The sequence below is a fragment of the Typopeltis vanoorti genome, chromosome 19, assembly GCF_054136105.1.
Source record: "Typopeltis vanoorti isolate ZY-2024b chromosome 19, IOZ_Tvanoo_1.0, whole genome shotgun sequence".
NCBI lineage: Eukaryota > Metazoa > Arthropoda > Arachnida > Uropygi > Thelyphonidae > Typopeltis > Typopeltis vanoorti.
The window spans coordinates 91561664-91587907 of record NC_143567.1 but is presented as its reverse complement, the minus strand read 5'-3'; the positions used below and the strand labels follow the sequence as shown (position 1 = coordinate 91587907).

The 26244-nt window shown below is 36.5% G+C and overlaps 1 protein-coding gene across 4 annotated transcripts in view; it reads right to left on the bottom strand.

The window, feature by feature from the left end:
- The window catches only part of LOC150096338 (cell division cycle and apoptosis regulator protein 1-like), a 557664-nt gene that overhangs the window by 93640 nt on the left and 437780 nt on the right, over positions 1-26244 (bottom strand). For all 4 annotated transcript variants that reach the window (XM_090408838.1, XM_090408841.1, XM_090408840.1 and 1 more), the window contains exon 17: positions 9018-9062. In XM_090408838.1, coding sequence (XP_090264964.1) covers positions 9018-9062 — 45 coding nt within the window. The remainder of the gene's footprint in view (positions 1-9017; positions 9063-26244) is intronic.

The window sequence follows — 26244 nt, the reverse complement described above, 5'->3', positions numbered from 1 at the left end:
AGTGGGTAAGTTAACTTTCAGCCAACATGGTTTAGAATTGAGGGGTGGAACTACAAAAAATAAATAAAATAAAATGTGTGTGTGTGTATCAGAAAGGGACCAATTTTTTGCACTTGATACTTCAGGCGCAAACTTTGTTTGCTTACACTTGGATAAAGGATTAAACTAAATTTATTATAGTCTAACCAAGTGTAAAAAAAAAAAAAAGAAAAAAAAACCTTCCAACATCATTCTCTAATCCATAGTAATTTAATACTAAGGTGAGACACCTTTTGGCAACTCATATAGGTAAATATGACTTCTTCATTACTTCCACCTTGGTATCACCACCTCTGGGTCTGGCTCCTACTGATGAGACCTCAATAAAGGTCGAAACCAGTCTGAGTAATGGCCCTTCCCTTCCGCAAGGATGCGCTTTGCATTATGGGAGATACTAAGACAAGTGATGAGAGCTTAGTCCACCTTTACCACGAGTTGCCTCAGTCCTGAAGATACTTCAAGTGCAAACTTTGTTTGCTTACACTTGGATAAAGGATTAAATTAAATTTATTATGTCTATCATAAAGTTTTGAAATTGTCACTTTTTCGTTTAAAAGCACAAAAGTACTTCAGGCAAAGAAAAATGTGTAAAAAATGATACAAAATTTTATTTAATTTGGTAAAAATGCAAAGATACAAGGTCAACAAAAACATTCGGCTAGCAGAAAGCCTACAAAATTTTATTTTATAGGCTTTCTGCTAGCCGAATGAATCTGCATTTGATGATGGTTTATTTTATGTGGTTTTTTTCAACAATAAGGACTTCTAGGGACAATAAGCATTCAGAGTCATCATACCTGCAAGAGCATGCAAATGAACTAAAAGAACAGCATAAAGTTCATCTTTTTTACAATATGATGCAATTATCATTTTACATATTTTTATTTCTGGTTTTGTTCCTGTTCAACATATAATTTTGATTCTTGTTTCATTTGCTGCCTGGGACAAGTATTCCAATTTCCACCACCACCATTCATTCCAGTAGTAAATGAATTAGGGATTCATTGGGTTATATTGAAGACAGATATTAATAAAGATATATCATTTAATTCAGACATCATACATATATAAAAAAATAATAAATAAAATATACAAATGTGCAGCTAGTTATCGAAATAGCAAAAATAGCTGGTTTGAAATAAGAAGATAAGCAAGTTCCATTAATTAATTTCATTTAAATCAATAGTAATGGTGCTATATAGAACAAGGAAACTCTTCATTTTAACTCTTTATAATCAGAACTCGTCATCGTCATCGTATGTTATGCTTTCGCGTAACATAAGATGACGCTTGATGATAGTTTGTCACGATGACTAGTGACAATGACACATTTTACCACGTAAGCTTCCGTAACCAATAATCCCACAGAATAGGTTGGTTGCTCCTTATTCCCAGTAGTATCCCATGTCTGTCAAAGCGTGTGTTCACAGGGCCAGTTTGCTTGCTTTGCGGGATGAAAAACCCCAGATAAACTGGCGGAAAAAATCCTGCTGTCCATGCCCAAGACCAGCTAACTTGGCTATGGCTGAGGAAGATCCTTAAGTTGTTTACGAAGCACAAAGCCATAGGCCAAGGGTGTTCGACCCGTCGATCGCGGAGCGATTTTTGGTCGATCTCTTATGTATTCCTCCTTACTTACAAATTTAATTAAAACTGAAAACATAATATTTTATTTATCATTATTTTGTTATTTTTAATTCGCTTTAAGTGTATTGCTATTTTTTATTTATTTTTCGTTAAAATTGTCAAATCAGTGATTTTCTTATAAGTCCGGGTAAATGAATTAATTTGGATCAGCGGAAGTCAAACAGCAAGCCGAGTGAATACGATTATAAGGAAAGTGTAAAAACTCAATTGTAGTATAAATATTAAATATTCCAAAGCACATTACATCGACTTTTTACTTAGGTTAAGTCCCATGTGAATATTGTAAAAAAATAAACTTTGTTTGTCTCGGAATAGTTTGTATTAGATGTTTTTTAATTATTTTTTTTGTATATACTGCTTTAATAAGAATATGTTAGAGTGTTAAAAACAAAGGGATTTTTGTCGCCGAGGCTGTACATGGCAGCATTAGAAAGATTGTTATTGAAACTTGTATGTATGAGAAAGGCTTGCAGGCTCTAAGTGTAAACATCTCCGAAGTCAGTTAGAAAGAGTTCAAACAACTTTCTGATGGCTGGCAACTTACAATCAAAAGAAGAGGAGAACAAAAGGCATGCCGAACTTGAAACTTAAGATGAAAGACTCATACCGATTCTTTGAGAGTTGTCAAACTTCATGCGAGATCTCAGAGGAGGCCTAATAAAAAGGGACTGAAGCAAGCAGAAGGGGTTCCGGTTCCAGAATTGCTGTCAGAGAGGAGGCTGCCCGGTACAGTGTCGCTGACAGAAAGACTGCCTGGATCCACGTTGCTTGAGAGAGGAGTTTCCCGCTTCCAGAAAGGAGCTTCTCGGTTTGAGACGTCGCTAGAGAGAGACTACTTCTAGGCCGCAGACAAAGGCTTCAAATTGCAGAAAGGAAGAGTTCCAATTGCCGGAGAAAAGTTTCCAGGCCAGGTTATTGTCAGACATTCACCAGTGTGTTGCGTTTTCATTACAATTTGATGAATCAAACAACTTCACTGATATTGCTCAGTTAATGGTATTTATTTGCATGGTATTTCAAGATTATTCAAGTAAAGAAGAACTTTTGAAAATTATACCATTATTGGGAAGGACTATGGGTGAAGACATTTTTTCGGCATTTGATGAATTTGTGAAACAACACAAACTTCTGCTTTTTAAACTTGTGTCTATTACTACTGATGGTGCTCCTACAATGATGGGTAATAAATCAGGCTTCATTTCATTATGTAAAAACGATGACAAATATCCAGATTTTTTAATGTACCACTGTATTATTCCCCAACAAGTACTGTGTAGTAAAAGATTAAACACAAAAGATGTTTTGGATATTACATTTCATCATCATCATCATCATCATCAAATTCCTACCATGTACCCTCAAGAGGTGTAGAGGATATGATAGTACTACATGAAAAAATTACCTCATTACTAACTTCCTATCTACAATTTTCCTCCAAATCAGTCTGTTACTTGTCAAGACTCCAACATTATTAGATCTTATATTTCTATCGTCTAAGGCACTTTGTACCATATCAATCCACCTATATCTTAGTCTTCCTCTGGGTCGTTTTCCAGACAACCTGGCAGAGAACACTTGTTTTGCTAATCTTTCCTCGCCCATTCTGTTTAAGTGACCATACCACCTGAGATTAGCTCTGCTAATGCATTCCTGGATGCTGACAATGTCAAATTCTTTCCTAATATCCTTGTTTTTAATATGATATTGCCATTGATGCCATCTGTTCACGCCTCTAATCTCTCATATCTGCGGTCTCTAGTCTATGGTCAAGTGTTTTACTTCTGACCCAGCTCTCAGATCAATAAGATAAAACTGGTTTGAAAACTGTCTTGTATACAGCTAATTTAGTGTTCCGACTAATTTCTCTCTTATTCCATATGAATTTATTCAATTGACTTCCCACCACACCAGCTTTGCTGATTCTGTTGTCTATTTCTATATTGAATTTACCATCTTCACTAAAAATCATGCCTAAGTAGCTGAAATGTTTTACTTGTTCCATGGGTTCTCCATTCACAACACAGTTGACATTTTCAATGATTCTGCCTATTATCATTGTCTTTGTCTTTTTACTGCTGACCTTCATACCATATCTATTACAGCAGTTATTCAATTTAGTCAGAGAATCTTGCAGACTTGACTATGAAAATATTGCAAGGTCCAAACAATGCCAAATTTCACATTAACTTTTTTTTTTTTTTTTTAATCAACCGGCATTTCCTGTAACTTATGAGTTTGTAATCAATCTGTTGTTTTTTCTAACTTTGGTTTTCCAAAATAGAGAAATAAATATATTATTCCAATATATTTGTTTTTTTTTTGTTGTATTAAAATAATTAAAAGTGATAAAAGTGAATGTGTACATGTGTATATACACATACACACGCGTTCTCATGCATGTGTATACAATGCACACAAACCTGTGCTTTCACCTCTCTCTCTCTCTCTCACACACATCTAGCAGGCACCAATGTGTTACAGCATTACAGCACCTAAAGATAAAGCTGACACCTTCTGGCATCACTCTTCAAATCCTGCATAGATCATCAATAGTACTCAAATGTACACAGAATTAACACTGTCCTACATTGTCTACATCTTTTACGCTCAAGCTTATCCCAATGCATAGAAGCAAGAATATACCGCACCTATTCTAAATAGTGAGATAAAAGTGCCATCAAACTGTCAAATGATTGCTCTCAGCTCATTCTTCTCCAAAATAATGGAGAAAGTCATCAACAGTCAACTTCTCTACTACAACACACTTCATTCACCCTTTATTCAACAAACCATGCAGTACTCACGTATCCCAAACTTCAAGATCATCTACAACTAGTGCCTTAAACAATAAACTCGATATCATCCTTCAATGAGCGAGGATAATCTGCTCACTTTCAATGCTACCAAAATGCAGACCCTTTTTTTTTTCCTCACAAAAGGGATCTCAGCTCATTTACCCTTATCCATCTTGGTATATACAAATCATTCAGGCAAAAGTAGGTCTCTTTTTCTCCTTAGACTGATATTTACAGTTATAGATTATTCCAACTTCTTCTGACATAAGCACATTACATCAACAGCTAACACAATCCCCTAAAAACTAAGCATTCTTTTCTGTTCAAGGTCACACGTTGTTAGTTTCCACCCGCCCAGCTCTTAACTCTGTACAAATGCTAAATCTGTCCATCTTTAGAAATACTGTTCACATATTTGGGACGGCACACCTAAAACATTTTTAAAAATTCTTGATGCTGTCTAGAGGAGAGTGATTTGGCTGATAGATGATTCCTCCTTCAGTGACTCACTATCAACCGCTATCTCACAGATGCACTGTTTCATTTTTGAATGTGACATCATATAGAATTTGAGAGCAATGGAAGGAAAGGAGGAGAGACTGACTGTAAGTGAACAGGAGGTATATGGGGAATTTTGTAAATTTGATGTTAATAAGGAGACAAATCAATACCCTCAAACTACCATCCAATTTCTCTTACTCTAGTTGTTTCCAAAGAAATGGAAAGAGCTATCAACACCCAGCAGATATCAATCTCAAAGACTCCCAGCTAATAAATGACCACCAATATGGGTTCTGTTACTGTTGGTCAACAGGTGATCTACTCACTTATGTCATCCATATTTTGGACAAATAATATGGAAAAAGTTTGGTGAGTCCCAAGTGGTTGTCCTTGATATCCCCAAAGCTTTTGACTGGGTTTGGCACAAAGGCCTGCTAAGCAAACTCCCATCATTTCATCTACCTCCTGACTTAAACTTTCTGCACTTAAACTGCCACCTTTTTGACTGGACGCTTATTTCAGGTGATGGTGGATGGTCACTTATCTTCTAAATATACAACCATTGCAGGGGTTCCACAAGCTCTATTCTCTCACCCACACTATTCCTTCTATATATATAAATGACTTACTCCAGCAGACTGCAAACCCAATACATAGTTTTGCTCATGACAGCACATTGCATTCCTCCCTTTGATTTGACAAACCTAGCAATGCACAAATCACCACAATCTCCAGAACCTAACCACTACAACTTAAATACAGATCTCCAAAACATTCATCATTGGGGTTTGGATAATCTGGGCAATTTCAATGCAAACAAAAGACAACTCTGTCTTAAATCACACAACAAAAACCCTCTCTTCTGGTCTTACTTTTGACAACATCCAAGTCCCCATGCATGATGTATTTTATCTTCTTGGGATAACAATAACCTCAAATCTCCATTGGCACAAACATATTACAAATATTGCCTCCTCTGACTCAAAAAAAATTAGGTTTTCTTTTTTGCTCAAAGTGTTACTTTAACTCCAAACACCTCATAACTTTATACAAATCACAAATCCATCTGACCATTGAATATTGCTTTCATAGCTTGGGTAGTGTCTCCAAGAGCTCTAAAGATACTAGGCTCTGTACAGAAAAGGGCAGTCAGACTGATCAATGATCCTCTACTCACTGATACACTTCACTGACCTTCCACACAAATGCTCAGTTTCTACTGCTTGCATCGTCTACAAATACTTCTACAGTTACTGTTCATCAGAATTAGCATCAATAATACCCCCAATCTCTGTCAAATCAGTTCAAACGTGCAGTAACTAACCAATACCCCCCCCTCACAGAACAAAGAACAAATTTTTCCTCCTCCTCGTCATTCATCCTTTCCACTGCTACCACCTTATATATTTCCCAAGGAATACAACCAACAGCTTTTCAAGATAAATTGTGAACAAGTTCCTTCTTGCCAATCCATGGTACTAGCATACTATAGGTTGACCAACTCCTGTGGATGGGTTCCCCATAAAAAAAATAATAAACAAAAATAAAAATAAATTAAGAGAGTAAGTTAAATATGAGATATCCTAGGATACGAACCTGTGTGCAAGTTAGATTTTGAGTTTAGTTAGTCTTCCTTTTATTTTGAATTTAATGGTTTTAAACAACTCAGAGTGTGTGAGAGAGAAAGTAAAAGTAAAAATATACAACTCCCTTCCACACACACACACACACACACACACACACACACACACACACACACACATATATATATACACTAATGTATGGGGATTTTTATAAATTTAACTGATGTGATAAATTCAAATCTGATTTTAGAATTTCTGTATCGCTTATCACGTTTGGAAAAGTAAAGTAAAAATAACTAAAAAAATGAAAACTTTATACACAGATAAAATGTTATTTCCTAGTGTTAGTATTTAACTAAAGCATACTTATTATAATAGGTAATTAAAAAAAATGAATTTTGATTTGTGAGGAACTTCTGGAGTTTCTCTAAGAAGCCAGAGATACTTAGCCAGCATAATCAAATTCCATTTCCTTGTAGTCATTTTGCCATGAGACCATGATCCTGATAGAACTATTCACCATGTTCATTGCTTACTGTGCCCAAGGTAGTTAGGAAAAAAAATACAGATGAGAATTAAGGAAATGCACCTTAACATTTCATTCTCATGGAAGTGTCAGACTCAACTTTACAGGCAGTCCAAAAAGGCCAAACCTGACATGGTTTGTTGTCCAAACTGGAATCATAATAATTTTCCATATTTGTAAGCCAATAAAAATACCTTCTGGAGTTTCGATAACAAGCCATCATAAGGGAATTCATTTCCCTTGTAACTGCTGTTCCATTATGATTTGCAAATTGGAATCATAATTCGCCATAGTCGTAGTCAATAAATATATGTTCTTTAATTTTAGTTGCGCATGTTGTTAGTAATTTACTCCTCAAATAAATATTTTTTTTTTTGACTCACGGTTTCTGTTGCTTGATATATATCCATGACTTTCAAGAGCATAAATACATTTTCAACAAATCCAATTTTATTTCAATTGGTGGCATGATCCCCCCCCCCCATCATAGATTTGTTCAACACATCTTCTCATCTGTAACAAAAGTCTGTCTTCTCTTCTCTCTTCCTTTACTCCTCTTTTACCTTGCGGTGTTGAGGGTTTTCTATTCATTTAACCGCAATAGTACACAAGGATAAGGTAGTTAGTCCTATGCCTCCCGATGTATCCTATGTCTGTAGAAGCATTGAGTTCTCAAGGCTGGTTTGCCTGCTTATGTGATGAAAAACCCTGCACTCCATGCCCAAGACCAGTTAACTTGGCTATGTCTGAGAAAGATCCTAAGCTCCTCACGTCGGTGATGGGAATCGAACCTAGGACACTCCTTTCCCAGGCATATGGTTGCGAAGCTCATAGCCACTCAGCTAACCGCGTGGACTCACAAAATTCTGTTTGATCTTTTATGAACATTCCTCAGCCAGCCATATTTACACCAGAACTATTCACATAATATGAGCTAATTTAACATGCTATTCACGCAGATTTCTGAAAAAAAAAAAAAAAACGCAAGATAATCATATAGTTATAATCAGCATGCCAAAATTCATAACCAGAGTGAATTTATGGTTATGAATGGATGAAAAGTGGAACTTTTGCACAATTTGACAAAAGAGCTAAATAAGGAGATGATTTTCTGGAGCTAAAAAATAAAAAAATAAAATAAAATAATAATTTTCTCTTCAAGCTCACAGCCTTTAAAGTAACAAGTAATGATTTCTGCCAGATGTCATGAAACATAAACAAGAAACAGCTGCAAATGTTTATGTTATATTTAGGATTACTTTTTTAAGTCAGAAATAAACTGTTAAAAAAAACTGGAGCATGATTACTAATTTCAGTCTTCACAACTGACCTGAATTCAAATCATAAGTACATACATATTACATAAGTAGAATAATTAATTAAAGCAAACTTAATTAAAATTAAGTTACTTTAATCAAATGGAAATTCAAGGGAAGTGAATGAAAATATGTGCAGCACAAAATCTATGAAACTACAACATGACAAAATAGAATGGTACACCAATTATATCAATGATGTAATACAGAAGAATGCTAGCCTCAGAAATCCTGGCAGAAATTATTGCTTATTACTGCAAAGGCTGCAAGCTTGAATCTTGCTTAGGCACAGATTTCTGAAAGCCAACTATGGACATGCTTGTATAATTTCTTGAGTTTATAAGGTTTATCTTTTTTTTTCCCCCATTTCTTTTTAAGATATTGTTTCTTGGAAGTAACAAATGACAAGTAAGAAAATGCTTAATGATTTTGGTTTCTGCAAGCAGGAGTTATAATTGCAATGCAACGTAGTATGAACAATACTGTTCTGAAGCAGTAAATATAACACAAAATGTGACATGGAATACTGAAGTTCTGCATCAGTTTTTATATGATAAAAAAATTTATTTCTATACTACTAAATTCAAAAATAATCACAAAAGAAATTAACTTTTCTGTCTTTCTTTTCTTCTTTCTTTTCAGACTTCTTTTTATCCTGAATAAACAGGAAAACAAACAAATTCAGAATCAGAGCCAACTAACAGTAACTAATATTTTAACAATATTTAAACTAATATTTAAATAAGAATCTATCCAAATGTTCAAATGTGTGCTGACCTCAATATGGACTACTAATGGGCAGGTGATATGAAAAGAGTCTCTTCTAACCAGCCCCAGTGATTTTCCAGTATGGACTATTATTACATATGTGATTAGATTTGTAAATGCATGCCTTCCCCAACTGGAGAAAATATGAACTAAAGTTGTAGGTGAATGATGATTTTTTTTATTCACAGAAGACCAGAGCAGATTCTTTGGTTTTGTGTGATCCCCTTCCCCATTCTTAAATGCAGTACAGATGACATTATTCAAGCACCAAACACCTCCATTCAAGGGAACAGCGATAAAGTAATTCCACAGGTGCAAAATCAAACCTGATGGTATTAAATTAGAAAGATTGTTGACCAGTTAGTAAATAATCCTCTTGATATGTTTGATTGTGTCTGGAGATAGTTCCAATATGACAATATGTGCTGGGGCTACTCATGGACAAGACTGAGTTCACTCTATGTGGGCAACATATTCATGAGTTTTTCATTTAAAATAAAATTACTAATATTTAACTTTTTTTCTCCCACTGATGTTGAAAAGTAACATGAGAAAACAAAATTACTTTGCAGATCAGAACAAATCTCTCATAAGAAAGCATTACTAAAAAAAAATATCCCCATAAAAAAAAAAACAGAAAAAAAAATTATAATACATACAAAAAATACTTCCACATCTATTCAATTCATATAAGCAATGCGTAAACTCACTTGCAGTCATCCAAATCCAACTTAATATTGTATTTCTAACAAATCTCAACTGGTAACAACTACTGTCTGCTTTACATACAAGTAACCCTTGAACAATGCAGGAGCTGCCATCATCAGCATTGTTAAAAAATCTGCTATAACTTTTGACTTCCCAAAAACTTAACTACTAATAGCCTACTGTTGACAAAAAGCATTACCAATAACATAAACAGTCAATTAACACATATTTTATATATTATGTATGTATTATATATTATATTCTTACAATAAAGTAAATTAGAGAAAAGAAAAATGTTATTAAAGAAAATCACAAGAAAGTGAAAATGCACTGACAGTACTGTACTGTATTTATCAATACCATAAGTCAATGTTGGGGTGCTTAAGAGTCAAAGCTGTATAACTGAGAGGAGACCTCCACATAGCCTTTAAAGGAATGCGGAGAACCGACCAGGGCTTCTGACCTAATGTCCAATCCTCACCTTCTCATGGTGCACCCTCTTGGGTATCTACCTGGATACTGAATGAACGAGGATGGGCTGGCAATTTTGGATTTAGCTGACTAAATTGTATTCTTATTGGCTTAAACCAATATAGAAAATGATGGTACAACATGACAATATTTCATGCCGGCTGGGGCATCGACCAGTTAAAGAAGGCCCCCGTTGTTTTCGCCAGAGAACCAGGGTGAACAGCGAAAAGTCAGCCACTGGAACAAATCTGAAAGCACACACCAACTCAACATCACCAGAGTTAAAGTACTATCAACATAAGAAGCCTGAATGGCAAAGAAATGGAGCTAGCTGAAGAATTAGATAAGTACCAGATTGACATAATAGGGGTGACTGAAACAAAAAAGACCAAAACTGGTGAGATCTTTCTGAGCAATATATACAAAATGTTATATTCAGGCAATGACAATCAATGAAAAGAAGGAGTAGCCATAGTATTCAACACAAAATACGAGGCTAATCTTCTTGAATGGCAGTCAGTCTCAAGTAGAGTAATGTGGGCAAATATAAGAATGGGGAACTGGACAATGAGACTTATTTGTGCCTATGGTCCCACAGAAGGTTCTACTAAGGTAGAAGTGGAGGAATTTTTTGACGCTTTAGAAAAAGCAACTGACACAATGAAAAAGGAAAAGTTGGTCCTTGTTGGGGATCTAAATAGCAGAGTAGGAAATGATTGTGAGACATACAAAAATATTTTGGGAAAATTTGGAGAAAAGAGCAAAGCTAATAATAATGGCAAATATCTGTTGGATTTCTGCTCAGGACATGTACTGGTTATTACTAACACCATGTTCCAACATAAAAATATGCACAAATTCACATGGAGAGAAGAGGCTAAGAATAAGAAAAGTCTCACTGACTATGTTATTGTTGATAGTGATATTTTCTCCCTAATGCAGGACACCAGAGTGTACAGAGGATTTGAAATTGGAAGTGATCACTATTTACTCTTGAGCAGGATAAAATTGAATTTCATATTGAAAAGAATAATATGTAAGAAAGTTTTAAAGCGAATAAAAGTTGAACAGCTCTCAGATGTGAACTGTAGACTAAAATACAGAAAGATTATTGAAAATAAAATGAAAGAGTTTGAGAACAGGAATCAAACCTTGGAGATTCAGTGGCAAACTCTGAAGAAAACATTGATTGATTCTGCCAGAGAGGCATGTGGTGAGGTTATGTGCAAGGATAAAAAAATCAGAACTCCCTGGTGGACACAGGAAGTTAAAGAGGCAGTGAAGGAAAAGAAGAAAGCATATCAAAAGTTCCTGGCAAATAAGTCAGCTTTTACTCTTACAGAATACAGAGACAAATGTAAGAAAGCTAAACAGTGTGTAAAACTAGCTAAACAAAAGTCATGGGAGGACTTTGGCAAGAATATAGAAAATAAATATCAAGAAGGTGGCAAAATATTCTGGAGGTTGTTGAAGAAGCTTAGGAATGGAGGAAAGAGTGCTGTAAAAGGAGTTAGAGATGATCAAGGTGACATGAAAACAGGAGAAAAAGATATCCTTGAAGTATGGAGTAATTACTTTGAAAAACTGCTAAATGAAACAAGCAGTGATGACAGCACAGTGGTAAAAAATACTGACCAGGCATGCAGTCAGGAATACATATCCATACTTGAAGTAGAAAAAGCCATTAAAGGCTTGAAATGTGGAAAGGCAGCAGGAGTAGATGATATTCGACCAGAAATGCTGAACTATGGTGGTATAAAGGTCTTACAGTGGCTGCACTGCATAGTTCAGAAAGCCTGGACAGAGGGACGAATTCCTGATGATTGGAGTAGAGCTCTCATAGTACCAGTATATAAAAAGGGAAATAAAACTGAATGTGAGAATTATAGAGGTATTTCCCTACTGAGTGTTCCTGGCAAGATCTATGCAAGTATACTTGAGAAACGGTTGAGAAGAATTGTGGAAGAAAAGCTTGGTGAAGAACATGCTGGATTCAGGCCAAATAGAGGCTGCCAGGATCAGATCTTCACTTTACGGCAAATAGTCGAGAAAGCATGGGAATATAACAAAGATCTGTATTTAAGTTTTGTCGATTTGGAAAAGGCATATGACAAGGTGCCAAGAGAGAAGCTATTCAATACGCTGCAGTTATATGGTGTCAATGGGGCATTATATCAAGCAATACTAAGTCTTTATTTGAGTTGGAAGTCAGCAGTTAGAATTGAAGGAAGTACAGGAAGATGGTTTAATGTTAAATCTGGTGTGAGACAAGGATGTACATTATCCCCTCTGTTATTCATTATCTATATGGATCACATTATGAAGGAAAGTGGTATTAAACATGATATCAAAATTGGAGATGTTAATATCGGCTCTTTGCTTTATGCGGATGATGTTATACTTCTAAATAAATCCGCTACAAGTCTGCAAGATTATCTGACTAAATTGAATAGTTGTTGTAATAGATATGGTATGAAGGTCAGCAATAAAAAGACAAAGACAATGAAAATAGGCAGAATCATTGAAAATGTCAACTGTGTTGTGAATGGAGAACCTGTGGAACAAGTAAAACATTTCTGCTACTTAGGCACGATTTTTACTGAAGATGGTAAATTAAATATAGAAATAGACAACAGAATCAGCAAAGCTGGTATGGTGGGAAGTCAATTGAATAAATTCATATGGAATAAGAGAGAAATTAGTCAGAACACTAAATTAGCTGTATACAAGACAGTGTTCGAACCAGTTTTAACTTATGGATCTGAGAGCTGGGTCAGAAGTAAAACACTTGACCAAAGAGTAGAGACTGCAGATATGAGAGTCCTGAGAAAGATTAGAGGCGTGAACAGATGGCATCAATGGCAATATCATATTAAAAATGAGGATATTAGGAAAGAACTTGACACTGTCAGCATCCAGGAATGCGTTAGCAGAGCTAATCTCAGGTGGTATGGTCACTTAAATAGAATGGGAGAGGAAAGATTAGCAAAACACGTGTTCTCTGCCAGGTTGGCAGGAAAACAACCCAGAGGAAGACCAAGATATAGGTGGATTGATACAGTACAAAGTGCCTTAGACGATAGAAATATAAGATCTGATAATTTTGGAGTCTTGACAAGTAACAGACTGATTTGGAGGAAAATTGTAGATAGGAAGTTAGTAATGATGTAATTTTTTCATGTAGTACTGTCATATCCTGTACACCCCTTGAGGGTACATGGCAGGAATTTGATGATGATAAGTCAATGTTGCCTGTTTACAAGATGAATCATATGTGTGTCAGTACCTACATCGATATTGTCCTATATGATACAAAACACTGTAGATATCATTCATATTACTAACACTGGACATCAAAAAGGAAAACTTAATGTGAAAAAGAAATTATTCATATTTATTTACAGGTATAACCATTCATGCATTGATAACAAAGAAACAGCAATATAACTGCTTATAACGTTCATATATTCACTTTCTAATTAGTCCATTTCTGATAAGGTTTCACTGGCCTGACAGCAGTTTCGAAATAGTTGGTTCTCTTCAGAGACAGGTGTTTAAGTAAAGGCCTCTCTAAAATTCAGGTGATCCTAATCACATAATTTTTAGGTGATTAGGATCACCTAAGGGAGGAGTGCAATGTGCTGTCATCTGCAAAACTGTGTATTGCGTTGGAGGTCAACTGAAGTAGGTCACTGATGTATAGAACGGTTGGTGAGAACAGAACCTCATGGAACCCTGGCATTTGAATGGTGAGAGGTTAAAATACCACCCAACATCACACATAATGTGCTTCCAGATAGAAAGTTGGCAATCCAACTGCAGAAGTCCTGAGACAACCCAAATGATGGGAGTTTGCTTAGCAAGCCTTTGTGCCAAACTCGGTCAAAAGCTTTGGAGATATCAGTATACCAAGTATGCTATGTTATCTTCCATCAACAAGGATAGTATGTCTGCATTTGTTAGATCTGACATCCAATGAAGAAGAGGACCTCACCCGCAAATTCAAAATGTCCTTTTATGAAAGCAATTCCAAAAATAATAACTCAATCATGACAACTCCTTGCCTAAAAGAGATATGTCAGTGAAAGAAGAAAAAAAAAAGAGATAGTTTGCATACTATTTCTCAATATAATCTCCTTCCCTTCAATATATTTTCTCCACCACGTAGCAGGTGTTTCAAAACACAGTAAAACTCTTTGGATTGTTCATCAATTTCAAAATGAATATCCTTATAGACGTGAAGTGAACATGCTCATGAGCTGCTTTGCATTATCAAGTTACTAAAGCAATGGTGACGAATATATAATTAACTCGAAGTTTCAACTTTCTCAAGGTCTAGGGTACATTCCAAGATCTCAAGAAACATCCCACCTACATCCTGGACTTGGTTTAATCTGACTTCTGTTATTTCTTGATTGCAAACACATCTAATTCTAAAAATGACAAATAGGTCAAAGTAGAGGTAACAGAATGGTTCAGAAAACCTGAAGAGTTTTACTTGGCTTTGAAAAATGCATTGAATGGCAAGGAGATTATGCTGAGAAACAGGATAGTATAATATATAATAATTCAAACTGTTTCTTTAGGTACAGAAGTTACTACAATGGAGAGATTTTCAGAATGCTCCTCAGGGATCTGCTTTATCTCAAAATTTCCTTATCCCATTCATTTGCATTACTCTATGTTTGCTTTCCAAGTTTTGATAACCACTTTTTTCTTTTTTTTCTGGTACTTAACTTTTGTTTTTCTGCATTCCAAATATCCAAACAGTGAAGTCATCTTCCTGAGGAACTTCAATGTCTATAACTTAAAATGGCTTCTCTTTTCTAATTCCACTTATTAAGCTGGAAAGAATGCTGAAGTATCCTGTTAGCTGAACAAAAATTGTCCATCTATCAATCAAAATACCAAATAATCCTTATCATTTGTTCAATGATTCTGAACAGTTCTTCTAAATATACTGAAGATAACAGCTCTCTCTCTCCTCTTGATAACTCAAGTCATGACCTCATTGAAGTATTCTTTACAACAGAACATCCTTGGGAAAAACAGTATCAATCTCAAGTCCTCTGGTGCTATGGAAGTATCAAAAGAGTTGGCATGCATTTTTTGATATTTATGGAGACAACTACTGTGTTTGAATAAAAACTTTAGTTTAATATAACTAAAATCTACATTCCACGTTTCGACCTTTATGTCAAGGTCATCTTCTGGAGCATACAGCTATACACAGAAAACAAGCTACACTACAATCAAATTGGTTTGTTAATGATACTGACCAACCATTACAACAATTGTTGGCCTGACCTCTGGTGGAAAAAAAAAATATATACATCAACGCTAGAGTCCTATTATTAGTGTTATCTGTTAGTTGTAGAAATACATTGGGCGCAACAACAAGTAACTATCTATATACATATATTAACATCATGATTATACCTGTACATTCCAGCCAGTTGGTATGGAATGGTTTCTAATACTAGTTGAAGATTGGCTAGAGTCCTGACTTATGCTGGATCTTATATATTAGGTAGGCTGAATGTGTGCCATCCAGATCCTTGGAATATTCATGCCATCTTGGTTGTTGATATTTGGATGGTTTATCAAGATTTCGCAGGCTTCCTTGAATTTCCTTTCATACCAGGTTTTTGTGTGGTGTAAAGAGCAGGTGCTTTTCCAGTTGATTTGGTGTAAGGTGTTGAGTGCGTGGTCTGAGAGGCCTGCTTCACCATAATAGTTATATTTAATGTGTCTAATGTGTTCTTTCTTGCGTATAGGGATTGTCATTCCTGTTGCACCAATGTACGGTAAGTTACAGGTGCAGCGGATGCAACAGACTCCAGGATGTGCTAATGGGAGGAGAGGATCCTTAGAGGAGTTGAATATGGTTTAAAGTTTAGTGGGTGGGTTAAAGGTGGCATTGAGGCTATAATGTTATAGGATTCTGTTGATTTTTTCTGATAACCCTTTAATGTATGGGATGGCTATGGTTTTACTGTAATCTAGATTCGTTTTTGTTGTTGTTTTATGGAGTATTTTATTAATAGTGTTTTTGTTATAGCCATTATTTATGAATGTGTCGCTGATGATTTTTAGTTCTTGTTTCAGGGCTTGCTGGTTAGAGGAAATTGTTGTAGCTCTGTTTTTAAGTGAAGTTTCAAATGAATCAACTAGTAGCCGATAACAACACATATAAGCTGGTAAATTATAACCCAAAAAAGGATAAAGGATAAAACCGAGAAACTACTCAAGTCCGTCACTTCTTGGCCACTAGACACGGTTAAAAAGCTCAAACCCCACTACGCCTGCCCCACAAGAATATATGGGGTCCCAAAAATACACAAACAAAATGTGCCCCTTTGACCAATCGTCGAAGGAATAGACACTCCCAATTACCACTTAGCCTAGAAATTAGCAGCAACACTCAAGGAGTTGGTAGGTCATTTCCCCTCCTACATAAAAAACACACAACAATTTATAAACAAAATTAAAAACATAACACTCGACAAAGACGACTTATTAGTCAGTTTCGATGTCTCTGCCCTTTTCACTAATGTCTCCATCAATGAAACAATTCTCTTACTACAGAACAAATTTCCGCCCGACATTACGGCCCTCTTTGCCCACGTACTAAAGTCCGGTTACTTCGTGTGGCAAAACAAATTTTACCTACAGAAAGAAGGTACAGCCATGGGCTCACCACTATCCCCCCACCCCAATCACTAACTTCTACATGGAAACCTTTGAGCAAAGGGCTCTTGATTCTGCCACGCTAAGACCGACAGTCTGGCTTAGATACATTGACGACGTGTTCACGATCTGGCCACACTGGCGACAAACGCTAAACACATTCCTTAGCCACCTGAACAAACAACACGAATGCATACAATTTACCATCGAAATCGAAAATCAAAATTCGCTCCCGTTCCTAGACTAGTCACACGTCTTCCTTCAGGCAGTCTATCCTTCACGGTCTACCAAAAACCGACACACACACTGGCCAATACATACATGCTAATTTATACCACCACCCATAACAAAAATATGGAGTCATTAACACCCTTAAAAACAGATCTACAACAATTCTGTAACCAGCAAGTCCTGAAACAAGAACTAAAAATCATCAGCGACACATTCATAAATAATGGCTATAACAAAAATACTATTAATAAAATACTCCATAAAACAACAACAAAAACGAATCTAGATTACAGTAAAACCATAGCCATCCCATACATTAAAGGGTTATCAGAAAAAAATCAACAGAATCCTACAACATTATAACCTCAATGCCACCTTTAAACCACCCACTAAACTTAAAACCATATTCAACTCCTCTAAGGATCCTCTCCTCCCATTAGCACATCCTGGAGTCTATTGCATCCGCTGCACCTGTAACTTACCGTACATTGGTGCAACAGGAATGACAATTCCTATACGCAAGAAAGAACACATTAGACACATTAAATATAACCATTATGGTGAAGCAGGCCTCTCAGACCACGCACTCAACACCTTACACCAAATCAACTGGAAAAGCACCTGCTCTTTACACCACACAAAAAAAAAATTCTTCCTTGAATTTCCTTTCCTGGTTTGAAAGGAAATTCAAGGAAGCCTGCGAAATCTTGATAAACCATCCAAATATCAACAACCAAGATGGCATGAAAATTCCAAGGATCTGGATGGCACACATTCAGCCTATCTAATATATAAGATCCAGCATAAGTCAGGACTCTAGCCAATCTTCAACTAGTATTAGAAACCATTCCATACCAACTGGCTGGAATGTACAGGTATAATCATGATGTTAATATATGTATATAGATAGTTACTTGTTGTTGCGCCCAATGTATTTCTACAACCAACAGATAACACTAATAATAGGACTCTAGCGTTGATGTATAATTTTTTTTTCCCCACCAGAGGTCAGGCCAACAATTGTTGTAGCGGTTGGTCAGTATCGTTAACAAACCAGTTTGATTGTAATGTAGCTTGTTTTCTGTGTATAGTTGTATGCTCCAGAAGATGACCATGACATAAAGGTCGAAACGTCGAATGTAGATTTTAGTTATATTAAACTAAAGTTTTTATTCAAACACAGTAGTTGTCTCCATAAATTTCAAAAATGTATTCGGATCATCGTGTAAGCTTAAAAGAAAAGAGTTGACTTATATTTCTACTTAGAATGCCTGATTACTGTTTCTGCCTCTCCTGATCCAAACATCTGCTCTGAAAAATAACAGATATAAGAATATATTCTTATATCCTCATATGTTCTTTCTTGTGGCTATATCAATTACTTTAATATCATTTTTGTTCAATGTGTTTATCATAGCTTTCCAGGCTCCCCTTGTGAGTCAAGCATTTTGAGAGAGCTCTTAAGGGGCCCCCACTCTAAATGTCAGAGCAGTATTCAACAGCTAGGCAGATTTGTGATTTGTATAAGGTTAACCATTGTTCAGAGATGAAGTAACATCTTGGGCAAAAGAGAAATCCTAGTTTTTTAGAAGTTGAGGATGCAATGGTTGTGATGTGTTTATGCCAGGAGAGGCTTGATGTCAGGGTGATTCCAAGAAGAGAAATCTCATCTTGTCTGGAAATTAGAGTGTTGTCAAAAAATAATACAGGAGAAAATGACTCTTTTTTTGTGAGAAATACGACAACTGTTTTACTAGCATTAAAATTGAGGAGATTATCTGAACCCCATTGGAGGATGGCTTGGAGATCAGAATTGGCAGCAGTGGTGGTGGTGGTTGATGTTCTGTAGGTTGAGGTAAGTGGTGTAGGGTAACGTTTATCAAATGAAAAGGAGAAGTGCAATGTGCTGTCATCTGCAAAACTGTATTGGATTTACCTTGTTCATCTCTACAAAAACTGGAGATAAAAGACTAATGCCTAGAGGTGTTCCCCATTCCTAGTTGATGCCACCATGGTCGCCTCCCGATGGTTTCCACTAGAGAGGTGTAAACAAGGCACGGCATAAGTGATGTGCCCAATAACCTTAGTGAGGAACCTGAAGGTTCGATTGTCAGTTGAGCAGAAAGCATACATTTGACTATTATAGTGTGTGCTTTGAATCTGTCGATGATTTTTTTTTTTTTACATTTGTTTGCTTACGTTTAACATTTGTTTGGGCTGCACTATAGGCTGAGTGAGAAGCTGATGTTCTTAACCTGTCATTGAATATATGCTGTGTATTCAGTGAACAGAAGGCTTTGGCAGAGGTGGAGTGGGAAATAAAAGCTTCCACTACAGCAAAAACCATTTCATTTACATGGTTGGAGCTGTTGCTTACAGTTATTGCTAGAATCCTCTTGGATATACTTGGATGTTTGCTATCCTTGTGACCATAACCTTATAGCCAAGAAGACAACGAACATCTAAGTATATTTGGAGCATTTCAGAGTCAGATTTGAATTTGTTGATGGTTTTACAACTGTTGTATTGGTTGAGTGTAGAATGTGAAGATTTGGTTTTTCAGCACTTGTGTTATGCTGAATTTTTTTCTTGGATTGCTTTTGCATACTTATTGGAGAACCAAGATGTTGAAAGTGGTCTGCAATTTTGAGTGTGATACAGGTGAAGGCATTCATTCTTCACTTTTCACTTGGTTATACTATTGTTGTGTCCCTATCTCTAATATGATTACTCTTTTATTCTTTTACTCAAATTCTCGTTCAACTCTTTCTCAGGTATCACGTGGTACCCCCGTATAAAAATGGAATTGCCCCAGGGTCAAGCCAATACCAGAGTATCACAGTATCTGAAATCAACCTTTCGTAAAATACTAAGAAATTTATTTTTTCGCTGTGCCACTTAGCGCTTTTAGATTAAATAATAATATCAATCAAGAGGCGACCTCTTGATAGTATTTAAGTGATACCTTGACCTTTGCAGACGTGGCCAAAATCTCTTCCTTCTAATTTCCCGCCTAGGCTCGTGTTAGTTTTTATAAGCAGTGCATCAGATTCCAAAATCACATATAGACTTAATTGTATTTAAAAGCAAGGTTTATTAGATACTATAATTATATACATACAGAACATGTAAACTTAAATCTCAATCTAAGAGAATTCCTGACAGCCAGGTAAACATTAAAACATTCCAATTTTACAAGGATACTCAGACTGACTATTGTTAATCTTTTCAGTATAAATCTTATCAACATTAAACACCTAAATTATGCATAATAATCTCAATAATTCTTTTCTAATTCAGCTTCAATCAAACCACTCAAAAATAGCATCCATATCTTTTACAATCTTGTCATTAATAGCAATTCTTTACTCTGAACTTTATCATAACCTCTTTAAACATATAACATAATTCGATCACAGTAGGAGACAGTAAATATACGGTAACTTTCTCAGGATCACTACAGTTCAATTCTATATAATATTATTAATGTCCCTTCCTTAGATTCACAGCGCGATACAAATCCTTTCATTCATAGTTAACAAATACTATAAAGTTTACTTATCTATCTTGAACTGCATCACATTAAGAGATCCTCAGGAATCTGTCTCTCCTTAATCGAAATATCCATGGGTTCCTATCTGGCTTTCTGTGGACGACCGGGCTTACTCTTTCCGAGGAGATACGACCTTCTAGTTCTGGCGATACCTCTATCAAAACCCTCCAGAGTGGAGGTGGCGCTGCCACCCTTCACTCACTCACGACACCGCGAGACCAACACCAGGAGATCAGGAACAAAAAAAGCCTCGTGTGGGGGGTGCTTGACCCTTATATTTCGCCTTGGTTCCTGGCGATTCTCGCACTCCGTGATGTCCACCTAGCGCTTTCACGTAGGTCGACATCACAGCGTCCAGCCTTCTCCGCTACGTTTTTCGTACGTTGTTGGCACGCGAATGCCCGAGGCAAACCGCTCCCCTCGCGTTACTGCTTCCTGACCTTTGGACTTACATCCCCTTTACAATTTGTGCAAATCATTCTATAACTTCTAGTACTTATTGCTCTAACAAAAATGTTAAATGCTTACACTTCCACTATTATTTATACTAACTAGTGAGTGGTCCCTTATTGAAATATTATATAAATAACTGTTTGTTTTCTTTTAGTTTGAAATATTTGATATATCTACAAAGCAGTATTTTGATACCTAGAGACAAGCATGTTATAATGTTTCTTATTGTGTGTTCGCTCTGTTATACAATGATAAGATGAAATATCTCATGTTCCAACTTATCAGGGTATAATGAAGGTCCCCCCTTCAAATGAAAAATTTTCAAGAAATTTTTTTTTCTTTTTTCCTTTTTTGATATTCAGGTTTTCCTCACTTCAACCGGGGGGGGGGGGGTCTCGTGTAATGGCACCTTGTGTAGGATCTCCTGCTCCTTATACTTTCCTCATATTGTGGATTTCTTTGATTGCAGAAGTATCATGTGCCCCTGTGGTTGTTTCCATCTTCACTTAGTTTATGAATATCATGATCTACCTCCTTTGATTCCTTCCTTTCATTTAACTCAATTCTTGTTCCTTTCCTTTTCAACTTCTCAGAGGTGTTCTGTTTATCAAAAAAATACCTCGTGAATTGGATGCATTGGGTCCTGCCAAGTTTTTTGTCATGACAGAGACTAGCTCCTCTTGATTTCCTCCTTTTACCCTTCCTAACTCTAATGTGATTTACTTCTGAGACATCAGGTTGAATCTCATCTACATCTAAGTTCCTATTGCCAACAGAATTTCGCTGTGATGTTCTTACTATAAAGGATACATGATTTACATGAGGGCTTGTCTCTGCAGACAAAGTGTGCTCCCTCATGCTCAAGTTGTCACCTGCTAGCTCACCTATGGATTTATTAACCTGGTTTTCAAGGTTTCCTTTAAAAAATCGGTCTGTGGGTGAGTTTCTTCCTTTCTCGTGCGATCTTGATTCAAAACACTTTTTAATAACTTGCCTTCTTCCTAGGAGATATACTTCTTTCTTCGCATAATCACACTTAAAGTTGCACCTTATCAAAAAATCATTACCCAGAATCAGTTTTATGTGTGGGAGGGAAGATCCTGACAAGACCAGAAACTCATGCCAAACACACATTCTGAATTCAGGCAGATACACTTTAAGATTTACGGATTCAGATGCGTGAGATGCAGAGGATGTACATCCAAATATTCTCACGGATTGTTTGAGGTAAGTAATCTTGTCCTTAATATAGGGTTCTAATAATTTAAAATAGTCTTCAGAAATGATGGAGGTTTGCGCTCCAGTGTCAAGTAAGGCATTACAATGTTCTCCATGCACACTGGTCTTCACCATCATTTCATAGGACTGCCCTCTTATTCTTTGTCCTTTCCTCCACGTCCTATTAGCGTACGTGTGAGACCTAAACTCTTCATTATGACCTCTATTAAGGCGTCTCCTGCCATTGAAACAATTGTGAGCAAAGTGCCCAATTCTGTTGCACTTATAACACCTGGGAGGCTCTCTTCCATTGCTTTGATCATTCGTTCTGTGATTTGATGGAGGTGCTATTATTTCCTGGGAGGTGATTTCTCCTATTAGTTGTATTACTGAGTCTAGTCGGTCAAGAAGGGGTCTTTGTAGTCGCTCAACCTCCTCGCGAATTACCCTTGTGGTTTCCTCAGTTGTATTACTACTAGGTTCAGGGGTCTTTATAGACATTGTTCTCAGTTGCTTCATCACTTTGTCTAAACGCTTCATGACTGGCTTCTGGAGAATTTCTATTTCCTGTCTTACAATAGATCTGATGTTGTCTGTCTCAGCAAAAGACTCTGTTAATTTATTTATCACCTGACTATCATTGCTTTCATTTCCCCTTATCACCTTACAATTTTCCTTCTTGTTCTTGCATTCCTTACCTTGTTCAAGCCCTTTAAATGAGCTGCAATCTTCCTTGACCATATTTACAAACCCAGGGGAAGATGCAGGATGGATGTCCCCAAGCATCTGTTCACGTTCTTTGACCGCACTGTAACAGTCATTCAAGTTGGTTATCCTCTTATTAAATGCAGTCTCCCTTAATTCTGTTCTTACCACCTGTCTGAACTGCTGGAAGATGGCCAGTCCAAATGAGGTTTCTATTCACTGTGGACACTCACGGTACTGGCCACCATTAGTAATCTGTTCTGAAAATCAGACACACTCTCCCTGTCCTTCTGAGTGCACCTCTGGAGTTTCCATAAATTAGGCCCCAAACTTTCTAATTTAGAGAACTGGGAAATTAGGACCGTTTTAAACTTTGAATACTCCAGAGTGTCTTTTAGAATGGGACAGGAGTATAGGAAGGTTTTTGCCTTCCCCACCAGCTTACTATGGAGCAAGACCAGTAACTGAAAATCAGTCCATCCTCCAGCCTTTCTCAGTTCTTCTATGTAGATGAAGAATGTGATTTCATCATCAGAATCCTCACCCGAGAACTGAGGGAACACCTGTTGGGGGTTAGTGCATCGAAAAAACTCATTGTCTTCCATTATTCCTTCCATGCTAAGATGTCCAAAGGTGGTGTGCTGTAGAACAAGAATAGCAGAATTTACACTGGTGATTAGTGATTAACCAAGTGGGCCCAGGTAGCAAAGAATCAGGATGTTGATGATCTTTTTCCATTACTTCTGAGAGTATTGAGGTTGAGGGGAATAGGACAATAGCATGATAGCATACCTTTATCTTCCATTTTAGAGATATACTAGATAGATGCAGATGAGTTTAACATCTTATATGAGCTATAAAGAATGGATATTAATTCTGGAGCACAAGATACCATCTAAACCAGGAAACTTATTAGTATCACGACTAATCAGAATTTTTCTGATGCCTCCGTTGATCTTTTGCCACAGGGACAAGGTATTGTAGAAGGGGATTTATTTATTTATTTTTAATGTTGAACCCTATAGTAGGTTAGTACCATATATGGATATTGGGAAAGGAGAAACTTGTTTACATTTGATTTAAAAGCCTGTATATTATATTCCTCCTGTACACCCCTTGAGGGTAAATGCCAGGAATTTGATGATGATATTGTATTCCTTGGGAAATATGTCAGGAGGAAGACTGTTCCACGGTACGGCAGTAGCAAGGAGGAGGAAAAGAAACTTGTTCTGTGGGTTTCAAGGTGCTGCGAAGGGAAGTTGGGCAGCAGCTGCACATGTTACAATGGACTTAGTACTGAGTGAGGGAATTATTAAAGTTTTTTATTTATTTTTATTTATAAGGACTCTAAATTTGTTAAAATCAATCCAGCAAGACACCTCCAGTTGTCTTGCTGGATTGATTTTGTTTATGTACAGACAAAAGAAGAATGGCTTATATTACACTTGAGAAGCAATTAAATTCTTGTTTTTATTCTTTACTTGATCATGATGTATCATCAAACTCAGGTAGAGGATAAAAAAAAATAAAAATAAGGACATGAAGTGACTTCTCAACTAGGCTACTGATATATGGATGCAGAGGACTTCATATTCAAATACCTTAGTACTCAATAATGCACAGCATACTGGGGACTGAGCTGGCCACTGAAGTAAAGGAAACTCACTTTAGTGTTCCTTGAACTACTTCAACACTATATACTTTGTAGCATGACACACTGCCCTGCTGGAAGTACCCATTACATAATGGGTAAACTGCAGCCATGAATGGATGAACATCATCACAGCCTATCTTAACATCATCATGTTAAGATAGGCTGTGGTAGTCAGGCAGTGTTCAACTGGTATCAGAGAACCTAACATGTGCCAAGAAAATGTTCTCTACGCTACTTGGCAGAAAAGTTCCATGGCTTCATGTTGTTGCCACCATATTCTGGTTTTGCCATCAGCATGATACATTACAAGCTGGGACTTGTCTGACCAGGTGACATTTTTCCACTTGTCAGCTATCCAGTGTTTGTGGTCACATGCCCACTGAAGCTGCATCTTCCTATTCTTAGATGACAACATTGGGACCTGGGATAGTCATCTGCTCCTGTACCCAATCGGTGACAGCATGCAGTTCACTGCATGCTCAGCAGTGATATGATTGATTGGGACCCTCTTGTCATGTTTCACAATCCTTGCCATTCTTCTCTGACCTCATGAATCAATGCACTGTTACCAACTACAAAACTGTTGTTGTCTTGAAGTTGTCTGGTTATTACACCATTCTCAGTATGCCCTATGCACAGTTGTGCACGAAAATCTCAGAAGAGCAGATGTTTATGAGATACTGACACCAGCACGTCTAGCACTAACAATCATACCATGCTCGAATTCTTGCATCTTACTCATTCTGATGCATCAAACAAAACAAAACAAAAAAAAAAAACAGAACTGTCGAATGCTTGTCAGCCTGATTTATATAGCAAACTGCAGCCACACAATTCAACTGTCTATTCTCCTACATACATGGAGAGGTGTTCCTATTTTGATTGATTTTATATATATATATATTGTAGTTTTATTAATTTTAACCTGACTATGGTATATAGAAGCTGCTGACTTCTCATCAATTGTCTCAGTATCCCATAACACAGCACACTTCCTTTTAGTTGCATGTCATCCCTGGAAGTTGAATAAAGGTGTGATGAGTAAGGGTGTGAGGACTAGATTTTTTTTGCTTGGAGAGTTGTGAATAAGTGGAATGTTGATTAATTTTGACGGTATATATTAGAACACAGACTGATAAGTAAATAATTATTTATTGACTTATTGCTTATATTTTGCTGATATTATAACCAGCATCTTCAGAGCACAAAAAAACAGATTGTCACAGTACACAAGACTACAGCAATATTGTATAACAATGGGACCAGTTTGGACAATTGTAGCAACAACACAAAGACTAAAGTCCTAATTAGGCGATTTAAATATAGTAATTTAAACACGATTTATATATAGTGCATAATTGATGTTTATTGAGCACTCTAAATATC